Genomic DNA, 15,161 nt, shown 5'->3' on the forward strand with positions numbered 1-15,161 from the left:
CCTTCTTTATTTGCCTTGGTTTAAGGAACTTGTGTAGAGCTTTAGACTCCACACTGATTTCCATAGATTAGGAAGAAGCTGTGGACTGCCTTTAAGTCTGCTGTTTCTTAGTACACGCTTCCAGTGCTCCTTGCCTTCAACGTTGCTATTACCTGCTGTGCAGAGTAATGCACTACGTATAAACCTACTGTAAATAATATGCATTTTAAAGGCTCCAATAATTGTCCCCCAGATTTATGTTGGCTCATTTCTACTTCAAACCAATATTTATTAAAGTAATTGTGAATTCTGTCCTGTGTGCACCTCCTAGCACAGTGTAACTATAAAACGAATAGGTATTGTCAGTTGCATTTTTTTTTCAGAACAGGTTTTAGTATGTATTGCTTGATTTAAAAATATTCAGTACACTTTGAACACCGCATCATATACATGCAATATATTTCAGAACATTACTCCAAGAGAGGACTCAGCATATTGGAAAGTCAGATACCGGGTTTTAATTTTCAGGTTGAATAGTTATTTAAAACAGTGAAAATTAAGGTTGGCTTTTTTATTTCTTAATTCTGTTTCTTCTTTTAAGGCTAGACAAATATTGATACACAACACATTCACAGTTATTGATTTTGTTCACACATTTATTGCATAGTTTTTATTTAATGTTCCACTTAAATTGATTTTTTTTTTAACTTTTGTAGTTCCATTCAGTTATTGAAGCTTTTATCTAACTGCATCATTTTATTTTTACTTCCTATTCCTACTGCTACTCAGTTGCTATGGAAAATATGAAGGATGGGTCTGTTCCCATCCAATCTCCCTGACCCTGGAAGCCAAATTCTTTTCAGGAAAATCTGCATCTTCAGTCCTTGGGTGCATTGCAGGGAGCAACAGATAGACAAACAAGCATATGTGTGAAGCACAGTCATACAAGCTGTGTTTCCTTAGCAGTCCCAGCTAAAATTGGATAAGCAAACTCTCCTCGTCGGAGAAGTCTCTTTGACACTGTTTATATAACTCTATACTGTGTGATGTAAGGATTGTAGGCTGCTGCAACACTGGGAGCTTGCACATGCTTTCACAACACCAGTAGGCACCAACTGACCTTCACTCACACTATGGGGAGTCCAAGGGAGCTGGAGGTGATACACCATGCCATGAGCTCATGTTGTCTGCCCATGCTCTACAGAGGCCAGAGGCATGTCTCCATTGTATCCTACCGGCTGAGTCTGCTCCTGCTAGATGACTCCAGCTTTCTTCCCCTTGGACCTGCTGGGAAATTCAAACCTGAGGGGTGGGGAAGAGGAAGCTGAAGGTCTGCTTCCTACTGCCCTAAGCTTCCTTGCACAGCAGAGGAGCTGCAGGCATTCCAGCACTTGGGCAGGAGCACAGGCAGGGTTGTGAGCCTCTGCCTCATACTGTATGGCCAACTGGAGCTAGTGGGGGCTTGCTATGCTAAGGAACAGTGTTTGTCTGGAAGAAAAGGACTAGGCTAGATGGACAAATCATAGAATCACAGAATGGTTTGGGTTGGAAGGGACCTTAAAGATCATCTTGTTCCAACTCCCCTGCCATGGGCAGGGACACCTCCCACCAGCCCAGGTTGCCCAAAGCCCCATCCAGCCTGGCCTTGAGCACCTCCAGGGATGGGGCATCCACAGCTTCTCTGGGCAGCCTCTGCCAGGGCCTCACCACCCTCTGAGTGAAGGATTTCCTCCTAACACCTAATCTAAATCTATCCTCTTTTAGTTTAAACCCATTCCCACTTGTCCTGTCATCTGCCCATGTAAAAAGCTTGTGTGCAGGCTGGTGTCTTCAAATGTAGGACTGTAGCTGTCTGAATTCACTTATACCCAGTCCATTGCAACACTGAACAGAAAAAGGAGCTCAGTTTTGAGCCCTGTGCTGTCATGTAAACAAAATGCTGCTGAGCGAAACACAGGAATGACACATAGCTCTATTTGAAATTAATGCCACATGGAATTCATTGGGTTTTCAACATAGGCATGTTAACTAGGAGTAAGTTAATTTTTTGTTTTAGTTTTAGTTTTTCACTTTTATCATTCCCAGGCTCAATTAAAGGAAACAAAACAAAAGAATGAAGAGGAAGCCAGGACAAGAGCTCTTCAAAACGAACAGAGGAGGTATGATGCAAAAACTCATAATATACTTTAATTTATATCTGGAAAGGGTCTCAAAATTGCAGGCATTCATGCATTCATGCTTAAGAAAATTATTGCAATGAGGAATCGTGACTTAGCCTCTGGTTTAACATCACCTTTGGAAAAACCACCAATATCCATCATTACAGCTGCTCACAGTAATGCAGTACTACTCAGAGTGTCTTGTTCATTTTATTTTATCAGCACAGGATATAGCATGGGACAGAAACTATTAGTAGTTGCATGAGAACTTAAAGCCAGTTGGGGAAAAAAATATATATATATATAATATATATATATATAAATATATATATAAACATATATATATATACATATATATATACAGTAATTTTATTTTGGAACAGGCTACTTTGTCCACACAACTTTTTTGAAGTTGACTGTCATTGAAGCTAACAGGCAGAGCTAAGCATGGGATTAGATACTGATACCTGCAGTGCAGTGAGGCTTTCTGCTGCTGTGGTGCTTTGTGTCCCAGGCTGTGCTCACTCCTGCACTGTGTTCTGATCTTGCAGTTCTGTCACTTAAATGACTTTTCATTATCTTGAAGTTCAGCTTTTTTCTTAGCTTTATTTTTATTTTTCTGCAGGTATAAAGAAATAGCCCTCAGAAGGTTTTTGTTTGTTTGTTTGTTTTTTAAAGCAACCCTTTTTTTATAGTTAGGTAAATTAAAAAAAAAAATAAAATACTTCTGTAGGCAACCACTTTCTGCACAGTTTTCATTGCTTTATTTCTCCAGCAAAGATATCGAGATAATTACTCATAGAATTTAATGAAGGATTTTCAATTGAGTCTTTCCTGTGTCCCCAGATAGAAATAATCCAGTATCTTGCATTCTGCATCCTTTGTGCAAAGAGCATTGTAAAACACTGAAACAACAGTCATGTCTAAGCATGTGTGTCAGTACTGAGCATTAATAAGGATAAAAAGAAACAGTTTTCAGATGGTTTGAAAATTTTTGAAATGGAGGGAAACTGCATCTGTCTGTGTGCATGCATTGCAGATTGATAAAGCAGTACAAGAAAATGCTAGAGTTGCTTTCTGAGCTAAATGGTTGGGAAAGTTGTCAGCTACACAACTGGTCTCTGTTAGGAAGAAGCTTAAGTGGTTTTTTTCATTAGGAAATCTGAACTTGTAGGAACTTGTGTAATGAAGGCTGAAAGACTACCTAAGGTGAATTGTTGAAATAGCTAACCTCGCTGATCAAGTGAGTGGTATGCAGGATGACTTTCTAGAGAGAATTTTGGGCCATTTCTCACAAAAGCCAAGGTATGCCTTTTAATCATGATGGATTGATCACAGGATAAGAATGCACCTAGTGAATTGAAAATGAAAGCTACCCTATCTCATGCCAGGCTGTGGTTATTCAACACAGGCTTGAAAAGCATAGAATGATATGTATTTAACTGGGAATAGGGAAAGCTGCTCACAGAATGTTAAATTTCAAGAGTTTGTGAACTCCTCGGCTATCTTCAATCAGTATTCATTTTTTAACTATATTTTAAGGGTAAATAATGCTTTCCTGGACTGACTCCAGAACAAAGCACAGACTAATAACATCTGCCAACCTGGATATTCTGGGAGTCTGGACTACCTCAGTAATGGTGCCTGGGTAAGTTTTTTGGTACAGAACATGAAAGCAATGGTATTGTTTAAAAATTGACTTTTTCCCTTACACTGTTATATGTCTGTGTGTGATTAGCCTGCCTGGCAGTCTTGGCTGGCTGCCTACAGTAGCTTTTTAAGAATAAAACTTGTCTTAAATATAAGCTGTTCAAATGGGAGGAGGAAGTAACAGCTGCTCTTGCAGCAGAACTCGGTTGCTGTGCATGGAAGGTAGTGCAAGGAACCGAATCCAATGTACTTTCTGAAGTTCAGAACAAGGGTAGTGAAATTGTATGGGGGTTTTGGAAAGTCTTTAAATGAAAGATGTTTGGAAAGGCTGTAAACACTTTAATATGATATTGAAAGTGGAAGAGGGAAATCTCATTTCTGTTCATTTCTTCCTGTATAAAATTATGGTAAGGAAGAACCAACTGCATCTAATTGAAAATATATAGTATTTGTATTTTATTTTATTTTATTTTATTATTTTTTTTTTTTCTGGAGAAAAGGTATCTTGACTGGAGTCTATTAAATGGCCAGTACTAAGTACTGTGTTTTTTTTTTCAGCTGTCCTAACGAGCATTAATATGACTTATTTAGAATTGCTTCAGTGATCAAAAAACAAACAAACCCAAAAAAGTGTAGTATTCCCACCTTGAAAATTTCCATTAGGGTGAAATTCCATTGCTGAGAGGACTACACTGTGGAAATGGAAGATTTTCAAAGACTGAGCAGCAAAATGGTGTGAGTTTAAGAGAACTGAGTGTATGTGCCAGTGTGGGGAAAACTGTCTAGAAGACAACCAGAAGAAAAGCTTGAGGATTTCTTGGAATGTTTGGTGTGGATTTGGATCTTGGCAGATGAATGCCAGGAAAACCTGGGCATCTATAAAATCTGGGAATGATAGAGAAGATAGTGTTGCTGCTGGAGTTTTCCAGATACTGAAAATGGAAAAGGAGTCTCAATCCCTTTGAGCTTTGGGCAAGCCCCAAACCATGGTGGAAGGCTCAGGAATTTCGGCCACCTCTGTGCCCAGCAGTTCTCTTGGACTTGCTGAGGCAAACTCTACATGGCAGGCCTGTATGATTTTCTTGTAAGTAGCAGTGTTAGACTTCAGATAGGACAGAGGTAACTAATACCTAGTAAGATGCAAAAGGTAAAATCTTCTGGAGGGGGCCTGGTTAACCAAGGCAACAAAGGTAGAAATAATTCTTTTTATTTCACTTTGTGTTCTTTATCCCAATGTGTAAACTGTTTCCTGATAAAAGAAGGTCTATAACAACCAACAGTCTCAATATCTGAACTCCAGCATCTTCACCAGTGCATCTGCTGTCACCACCTAAAACTTCTGTACTGTCTGCAGAAGGAGCAGGGTTTTGCCTGTAGTCAGTTGCCATACGTCCTCTCCCCCGTGGCAGGTGTTGGTGCCACCACATGCAGCCCAGGCACAGTTTTAACAGCAGACAGCTCTGTAATGTCCACAGCCAATTTATGCTTTTCTTTTATATATATATATAAATAAATATATATATATATATATTCAAAGAATACATCAACATAATTAACAACAAAACCCTGTGTGCAGAAGTGATAAATTTCCTACTCCGGATGTTTACTTAATGGTTCCCAAGGAGCCTGCCTTCTGTTGCATAATGCTAGGTTATCCGTTTTTCCTCTATGCCACAATATGAAATGTTCAGAAGACTGAACAAAGCAGGGAAAGAATAAAGTATGAAAGAGTATGTCATCAAGGAGAGGAATTAAAATGAGTTTTGATAACAAGAGCAAGAAATAAAAATCTCTCTCAAACGGTAGGCTGGAGGCTGCAGCCTTGGTGTCTTTGATTATATCGAGGCTCTTCTCCGTTCCCTTGGGATTTTAAGCAAAAAGAGCTGAACTCCAAGAGTGGCTTACGAGTCATGTCGTCTGCAACATGGTGTTTTGCATTACAAGGGAGCTAACTGAAGGAGGTCAGACCATATACTAAGATTAAAAGAAAAGGAAAAGGTTCCCAAAGTTGAGACCTGCAGGTAATTTTTTAACCTGCTCCTTCTTTGTAGTTGCACTGAAGAGGAAATATTTTTTCTTCCCTGTTTTTTTTTTTTTTCTTTTATGATTGAACTCTTCACAGTCACAAATGCTTCACGCTTACAGAAACTGAACATTGCACCGTTATCAATATACCTGCTGTATTTTTCGTTATTACTTCTATTAGCCTGGTTTCCTAAGGAAATGAAGTTTGTACAGTCATGCTGTCTGTCTGCATGTAATTAGGTTTTCAACCTGCTGGCCGGTCTTAGATGAATTTGAAAGGGAGTATAAGTCTCAAAGATAATTAAGTTTCCATTTGTTCCATGAAAAGCAGTGGCTAGGAGGATAGGAGAAGCTGGGCAGTGGCTGGGTATCATGAGGGACATAAAAAGGCAGGGGAAGGTAAATTTGTTGCGTGTGTTTGGCCGGGGAGAAGAGAACAGTTGCACCGCCCAGTAGTCCACCAACTGATAATAAACCAATTCTGCCTTCCAGACATCTAGTGTTTTATTAAGAATATTTATATCCTGTTATTTCAAGAAGTATCTTCATGAAAGTAGTCTTTTTTCCCCTTTTGGTTATAAATGCCAGAGCGCTCTCTGGGTGGTTGTGTGGTTTGCCTTTTTAATGGGAAGACAAATTAATGAATTTCTCCTTCTCTCTGTTGAGTTACTGCACCCTTGAGAGAGAAATGAATCTTCTTGTACGCTACCAAGAAAATGTTGATGTCCTTTGTGCTGCCATTTTTTCTAACATACATATAAACCTTTTAGGATATGAGGGAAAAAATAACGGTTGTCATATCAACATCAAAATTTAATCAATAAGGTTTTCTCTTTACTCAGCTGGGGCCTATAAGTGAGACAATATCTGTTCACTGTAGTGGCACAAATGATTAGCTTTATTTAAATACAAAAACATTTCTATTTTTACAAAAGAATAACTTTAAAATAATGGCACATTTTTATATTCACTCCCCTGTGAGATTTGCCCATGCTCAAGCACTGAGGGATTTCCAGAGGCCACGTGCTAATGCCTGTAACAGAGCCTTTGTTTATTTTTCCGGTCCCTGTCAAGGACCCTATTGTCTATTCTATTTATGGGAAGAGGTCACATAGTGAACAGATGAAATGTATATGTCTACTCTTCTTTAATGAAGTACTGGATGTCTTGTTGTAACTCTCTGAGCTATAGTAAACCCAGAATCTACAAGGCATCATGACATATTGCACCTTCATGTTTCATGCCTCCATTACGCCCTGTGTCATGCATATGAATGAGAAATGCTCTCTCAGATGCTGACTCTGCTCCTTCAGTTGATGCATAATTCTAGATATTTAGAGATGGAAACAACTATGCCCTGAATACACAGGTGCAATGCGACAGGAAACCACATTCTGTTTCTTTTTCTTCCACAGGACAGGAACTAAGAGGATGTGGGACAAAACTAACATGGTTTGGGGATAAAACTAAATTAAATGAGCATGGTTTGTGGATTAGCACTTGGTTTAGTTCTTGCAACATGCTTCATGGTAATGTTACTTTGGAGTCTTAACCAGATTTATGCTATTTGCTAAGAAACTGAGAGGGAGCATATTGCAGAGGTTTCACACCAATGGGAAGCTAAGCTCCATGATGCCGCTCCCTCACTACCTCTCCTCAAAAGAAGAGGGGGAGAAAGAAAGCTCATGGACTGAGATAAAGACAGGGAGATCACTTAACGATTACCATCATGGGCAAAACAAATTCAGTGTAGTGGGATTAATGTAATTTATTGCCTATAACTGACTAAAGCAGTGAGAAACTAAAAGCAAACTATGAACACCTGCCCCTCATCCACCATTTTCTATGTCCTCCCCCTGGAGAGCACAGGGGAATGGGGAATAGGGGCTTCGGTCAGTCCCTGACGCTTCGTCTCCGTAACTCCTTCTCGGTCACTCTCTGCCCCTGCTCCCCGTGGGGTCCCTCCCACGGGATGCCGTCTTTCCCGAACTGAGCCTGCGGGGGCTGCCCACAGGCAGCAGCTCTTCAAGAACTGCTCCCACATGGCTCCATACCATGGGGTCCATCCCCCAGGAGCAAACTGCTCTACCAGGGCTCTTCCACAGCCTGCAGCGTGGAGATCTGCTCCATGTAAGACCCATGGGCTGCAGGGGGACAGCCTGCTCCACCAGGGGCCTCTCCACAGGCTGCAGGGGAACTGCTGCTGTGTGCCTGGAGTACCTCCTGTCCTCCTGCTACACGGGCTTGGGGTCTGCAGGGCTGCTTCTCACTCCTCTCTCCCAGATGCTGTTGCCCGGCAGTTGTTTCCCCTTTTCTTCAACCTGCTCTCCCAGAGGCCCACCCAGCATCACTCGCTAACTCAGCTCTGGCCAGCAGCAGGTCCCTTTTGGAGCTGGCTGGATCTGGCTCTGACCTACTCACCAAGGCCACCGCTGCAGCCCCACCCCAGCTGCTACAAAAATCCTTGTCATGTAAACCCAATACAGTCATGCAGTTTTACTGTTGCACAGCAAAGAAGAATCATAGCTCTAAAGTCAATGAAGTTACAAGGCTGGCATGTATGCAATAGTTTTCCATACACTTTAAGTCTTTCATATAGACTTCATTAAGCTTATACATGTCTAGAGTTACGCTGAAAATGCTGGTTTCCCAGGACATAGAAAAATATTTTATTTAACATAGGAATGTTTGGAACAGAGTATTTATATTAGAAGGCTCCAGAGTGCCATCCACAATAGCTAAATTTGTTTTAACAAAGACTGCTGTTTTCTGTCTTAGATTTAGCCTGGGTGGTCTAAAGTTGTTGGTTTTTGTTTGTTTGTTTGTTTGTTTTTAACTGTTTTGTTGCAGTTGTTTAGAGTAATGGGCTAGTTTTTCCTGGCAGGATGATGAAGGAAAACAAAACAAAAGAAAACAAAACAAAACCACTCAGCAGAAGTACTGGCATTGATATAGGGAGCTAAGATGAGTAGGTCCAGGCATGCTATAGCTGAGTTTAATGACTTACCTCTGATGAGGCAGTCAAACAGCATATGCAGATGTGTTCTGCCTGGCTTGACTCTGAGCTCAATCATACTTTCTTTTGAAAATCTCATCCTCAAAGACAATAGTGGTAGTCTGGGGAGGAGCAGAAGAAACCTCTCACTCTTACAAATTGTGTGTGACCAAGAAAGGACCAAAACATCTACAGATACTTGGAACACTTCTAGATCGACTTTTTTTCAGCAAAACCAAAATATGTTTATCTCCTGAGTCAATACATCCCACTATTCACATACAGTTCAAATCAAAGAAATATTTGTTACTGGAACTGGGATCTTCTAAAAGGACTTACTTACTATTTTAAATGGAGCTTCAAATGACAGGAAATGGCACTAAGTAACCAGGAAAGACCCACAAAACTGGATAACCATAATTCCTGGCATAAATGTCCCATTGTACTGTACTGCGCATTGAACTGTACTAATGCTTTTTTTTTTTTTTTTTTTTTTTTTCTTTCTTTTTATCTAGGGATCAAACTACTTGGAATAAAGGATCAGTGTTACTGAAAGGTAAGAATAATTAATTTGTTAGTTCTTGTTCGTGCGGTGGTTTTACTCAGTTGGGTAGCTGAGCTCTACCACAACCACTCTCTCACACCCCCTCCTCAAAGGGAAAGGGGGAGAAAATACAATGGAAAAATACAATGGAAAATACAATGGAAGGGTTAAAGTGTTGAGATAAGGACAGGGAGATCACTCAACAATTTTTGTCACAGGCAAAATAGATTCAGTATAGGGAGATTAATGAAATTTATTACTAGCAAGACAGAGCGGTGAGAAACTAGGAGCAAACTAAAAACACCTTCCCCTCTTCCACCTCCTCCCCTCGAGTGGTGCAGAGGCACAGGGATTGGGGGCTCTAATTCCTTGGGGATTCACCTCTGCTGCTCCCTCACAGTCCCTCTCTGCCCCTGCTCCCCATGGGGTCCCTCCCACAGGATTCTGGCACCCCCAGCCCCCTGCTCCTGCGTGGGCTCCTCTCCACGGCTGCAGCTCCGGCCCGGGGCCTGCTCCTGTGGGGGCTCTCCATGGGCCGCAGCCTCCTCCAGGCCACATCCACTTGCTCCACCGGGGGCTCCTCCACCCATGGGGAGGCTACAGCGTGGAGATCTGCTCCATGTGGGACCCATGGGCTGCAGGGGGACAGCCTGCTCCACCAGGGGCCTCTCCACAGGCTGCAGGGGAATTTGTGCTGCTGTGTGCCTGGAGCACCTCCTGCCCTCCTGCTGCACTGACCTTGGGGTCTCCAGGGCTGGGTCTCACTCCTTGCTCTCCCAGCTGCTTTTGTGCAGCAGTTTTCTGTTTCCCTTTCTTCAATCTGCAGAGGCCACAGCTGAGACCCCCTGCTACCAAAAACCTTGCTATGTAAACCCAATACACTTAGTACCAAAGCTGGTATTCATTTCATTTCATCTTTGACATTTCAGTATGACAGCTTATGTAGTTTAATTCTACAGTATTATGAGGGAATGTCTTAAACACTTTCCAACTCTGTGCATGGGGCTTTGCAATGCACTTACCAAATCTTAAACTCCTTCTCCTTTAAAGAACTGCAGAACGTTTATTTCAAGTCAGAGGAAACTGATGCCATTGAAATTGTGCACTGAGGGTGTGGTGATATTTGCTGCTAATACCTTAATAAAGTCATATTCTCTACATTGTGGACTGTGAGTGGATACCTCTGGGCAGCTGAGAAGTGTGACTGTAAATGCAGAAAGTAATTCTGCAAACTTTCAGTGGTTGTAAGTGAAAGACTACAACTTTGTTATTGGCTGCAGTTTTCCTGCTGTTTCCCATGTTCAAAAAGGGAGACTATTTGAATCAGTAGAAACTGTTAAAAAAAAAAAAAATCAACAGTATTGCATCAGAAAAATGAGGTCCCCTGTTTTCACATGACCTTTTCATAAGCCTCACTGAACCTATGTTCTTTTCTGAAAGAGGTTCCCTGCCCCAATTCCCAGTTCTGATTTAAGGATTTGTCCAGAACCTTTACTTTTAGGCTTGGGGACTTTTGATGCAGGTTCAGGTAGTGACATGCATTACTCTTGCCTTAGGAGATGACTGATAACTCCTTTTTGGGAACCTAGGATTTTTAAAGAGGAATTAAAAAATAATAATTTAAAAGCCCTTCTCTTTCAGACATGAATTGACATATTCTTAATCTCTTATACAACTTTATTTCTCATTTTCTGCTCCAAGTGTAGTTTTAGTTAATATTTTCATAGCAGGGTTGTATCCTAAAGGTAGTATCTAAATAATACAGTTGGCCTCCCATGAGTCATCTTTTCAGTTTTATGAGGAGTAGAATTGTTATTAAAAATTAACTCAAATTCACCAAAGAAATTGCAATAAGTGGATAAAGGCAATTCCCCACAGGGGTAGAAATGACCATCTTTTGCAGCTCAGAATAGTATTAAGCTTTGTAAACTTTGGGCTGCTGAAGGAGTTCAACATATTGGGTTCTTTGTTGTTTTTACTCAGTATCTACTGTACCACTGATATATTTACATATGAACTTTATAAGAATTATGGACGGATATACTTTTTAAATCCTTGTATTACTGTTGTTTTTAAAACCCATTTCAGCTTGCTACATTAATATATTGCTCAAAGACTTATTAATATGTCTGCAGATAATTAGAATGTTTTGTGAATTAAATTTACAAAAAGATAGAAATCCCTTCATGAGTGCTTTACATAATTAAAAGCTAAAACCTGTCACAAAAAGGGAGACTTTATTTTCCAGTGGACTTAATTCTAGGGTAGTATGACTTTGATTTTTATTTTTGCTGCAAAAGATAATTTTTAATTCTGTTTTCTCCCTCTTGTTACAGGGTACTGGAGAAATATTCACTTTTATCTGGTATTGGCCAAATGACCTTGTAAAAGCTCCAAGAAAGAGCTCTTTTATCATTGTGATTTTTCTTCCTACCCTGACTTCAACTTCACACCCACTTCATGAGCGATCTGCAGAGACTGGTTTCTAGCTGTCATTATTCACGCATATTTGAAGCAGCTGATTGTGAAACTCCTATTTAATTTTTAATAAGTGAATACATCTTTTTTTTTTTTTTTTTCCTTCCCTTAAATTGTTTTCCTTTTGCAGAATGCAATTATTCCAGTCTTTGGGACCTCAGAAGAAGAAGACATTAGTGGTTGCAAACCTGCAGGAATATCTATGTTTACTTTCTGCTGTATCCAGCAAAAAATATCTTATAGATATTTAAAATAGAAAAACAGGTAGTGCTTTAGTTTAAGGACAGGGGATAGGAGAGCTAGTTTTTTTTTTCGGGGGGGGAGGAACAGGAGACTGGAGGTACTTTTTGCATAGTATTAAGTAGAGACTCAGAAACAAGTGTGTGTATTGTTGTGTATTCTTCTAAAAACATTTTTTAGGAAAATACGACACATGAAAGAAATAAAACTTTAACACTGAAAACTTCATCACAGTATTTGATCTCTCACATCTTTTGTGATATATCAGCTTTTCACTTTACCTGTTTTACCTTGATAACTTTCTGTTACATGAATGGGAAAAAGTACTACAAGGTTAGCTTTTTACTTTTTCTCTCTAGTCTAAAGGAATTGAATTTATATATCCCTCTTTCTACAAACAACATTTTAATACTTTCCAAAAGGCAGTTGCATGACCTAGATATTTCTAAGGAAAAAAGAAGGGACCACAGTGTATTAGATAAACCATGCAGACAAGAAGTATCCACTGCATTTGCAAGTACATCTTATGCAAAGTTAAAAGTTTCTTGAGCAAACACTTTTTTGGAGAGTACAGGCATGCCGTGATATTTTCCCACCACCCTTACAATATGGTAATTTCATAATGCATCACCTGATGTTTTCTTCTGAACCAGGAATGTTGCTGTCTTTTCTTTCTCCTTTGGGATTCTCTGTGGTTGCTCTTGGTTATCTCTGCCTCAGAGAATTGCTCTAGCCTCTCGTACTGCTAGCTAGCTGATGTTAATTCAGAGTGCCAGAGGTCTTGATAATGTTCTATGATTTAACCTTTTTTCAATCACCTGACATTGGGAAACTTCCTTAGGAAAACTTCTGCATTCCTACGGAATGACACTTGATTTCAAATGGTACTTCACTCTGCTATTGGACTGCTGCTTTGAAAATTAAATTCACATCTCCTTCCAAGAATGCCCTCTCCCAACCTCCTTTGGTAGATAGCTTTGGTCTGGGGCTAGATGTCTTCAGAGTGGCATATATGTACATGCATGCACATATATTTTAAAGGAAATTTTTTGATCCTTGTGTTGTATTCTGATCAGACTAAGGCTTACAGGTAGTCTTTTTGAAGTTGTGAACCTGCAGCTTCCTATGCTTGGACTACCATGCCTCTATACCTCACTGAGAAAGACTGAGTGGAAGTTGCTGTGGTCACTGAGAAGTTAAAATTTAGTGTGGTTGTGTTGCTGTGTTTCCATTTCCAAAGGAAAAAAAAAAAAAAACTTTTTATTAACCTGCTACTTTCACATTCAGGAACAGTGATGGCAAGTCACCTTGAGTAACCTCTTCCGTTAAGCTTGTCTACTTCCTTTTGGCTGTCTTCAAAGATGAAACTGGATCACAATCTTCAAAGTGCTTCCCCTTATCTAGCATTTCAATCTCTTATTTGAAATGCTTTCTACAAAGTTTAACTATTATTTCAGACATTAACTATTCCAGCCCTTTTTATTGTCAAAGTATCTGAATTTTCCCTCGTCTATCTTTCTGAACAGAACAAACAAATCTATACGAACAGTGAAATGTCTTTGAGAACCATGGCCTGCAATGGAGATGATAAGAAGTTACATTTATCCACAAATTGATGTTAACAGGATGTCTGGAAGCTGCTGTTCTTATCCTGTTGGAAGGCTTCCAGTATCTCAGAATTACCACTTCCCCACACATACATCCTGGCAAAACCTAAGCTTGAAAGTAAAGGGATGGTATGACATCTTTTTAAAGGGGTTATAATGAAATGAAAGACTCTGGACTGGGAAAATGGCTTCATGTCAGTCAAGAGTTAGGAAGTAATTGTTGGGTGTGTTTGCTATCAATCTGTTAGAGTAAACCTTTGCTAGAGATTTTCAAGTAAAAACGGTAGGTTCCTCTAGTTACAAAATGCACTGAGTTAAATATCTATTATGCAGTGACATAAAAATAAATTCTATTAGTATATAGGATAGTATACTATTGTATTGTAGCATATAATGGAAGTTAGGTTTTTAAAATTATTGTTATTAATTTATTTGTTTATTTTGAAATTGTTGTTGACTGAATATAGTCTGGAGTGATGATCTCAGTGTTATTTCAGAAGCCACCCTTCGAACAGGGAATTGTATGGGGTTGGAAGCTACAACAGGACATGCTGAGACAAATTCAACTGAACAGAATGACTAAACCATTACGATCAGCTGTTCTGAAATCCAATATAAGCTGACAGTAAGATTCCTATGTTTAGATTTTACAGTCTGTCTAAATCAGAAACTACCTTCCTGTGAAGAAATGCAATGTTCATTTAAGGACTTACAAGACTGATTCTCCATTACATTCCTAAAAGTTGTTCCAATGGTTTAACTGTCCCTACTGTTAAAAATAGCTGCCTGACTCCTAAATGAAACTTGCCAAGTTTTGAGTTTTCATTACTGAATTTTCTTACACAATTGCCTAGCACATTAAAAAGTTTTGTTATTAGGACTCTTGTTTCTTCAATGTGCATGCGTTAGGAAAACTTCATTCAACCTGGAGTCCTTGTTCAGCTTTTATTCTAGGGTTTGCTGTATCTTCTTTTCTACTCTGGAACTGAATAGTATTATCTATTAGAAAGGGAAATAATCTGAAGCTTACATCTTATGGTACTCATCCATGTTCAATTCACACCTTTGCTTGAAAGCTCTCCCCTCTCAGAGAATATCTCAACCATCAGGCTCTGCAGGGTAGTTCTTAACACCTGTGCTGTGGTGGCTATTCTACTTTGCACAAAAGAATAGAAAATCATGGAAAGTGAGAAGACACATGGCCTAGCCCACGAATGTAATGTTTCTTGCCCTGTCCCATGCAATGACCCTGCTCTCTGTAAATGACTCTTCCCTGAAGGCTCCTTCCCATAGCTCACTCAGTATTTTACACTTCCAAATATTTGTTTTCTCTAGTCCAGCTCCCAGAGAACAGGCTGTCTGGCAGAAATTTCTTTCACTCTCTCTTATTTATTCCTCCTCCTTCCCCTTCATTTGTGTCATCTTTCTTGTTAAGTCTCTCTACTTCACCAGCTGATTAAATCAGGTGCCTGTAATTCATAGAT

At 39.7% G+C, this 15,161-nt stretch overlaps 1 protein-coding gene across 1 annotated transcript in view; it reads left to right on the forward strand.

Moving 5' to 3' along the window:
- EPSTI1 (epithelial stromal interaction 1) overlaps positions 1–12,182 on the forward strand; it is a gene marked incomplete at its 5' end in the record, with an annotated part of 49,863 nt that extends 37,681 nt beyond the window's left edge. Inside the window, 4 exons of the mRNA XM_082764712.1 lie at positions 2,065–2,138; positions 3,681–3,786; positions 9,324–9,364; positions 11,689–12,182. Of these exons, the coding sequence (XP_082620838.1) occupies positions 2,065–2,138; positions 3,681–3,705 (99 nt within the window). The 3' untranslated portion in view covers positions 3,706–3,786; positions 9,324–9,364; positions 11,689–12,182. The remainder of the gene's footprint in view (positions 1–2,064; positions 2,139–3,680; positions 3,787–9,323; positions 9,365–11,688) is intronic.
- Positions 12,183–15,161: the final 2,979 nt, after the last annotated feature.

The sequence above is a fragment of the Aythya marila genome (genome assembly GCF_965140915.1).
Source record: "Aythya marila genome assembly, chromosome: 1".
Classification (NCBI taxonomy): Eukaryota; Metazoa; Chordata; class Aves; order Anseriformes; family Anatidae; genus Aythya; species Aythya marila.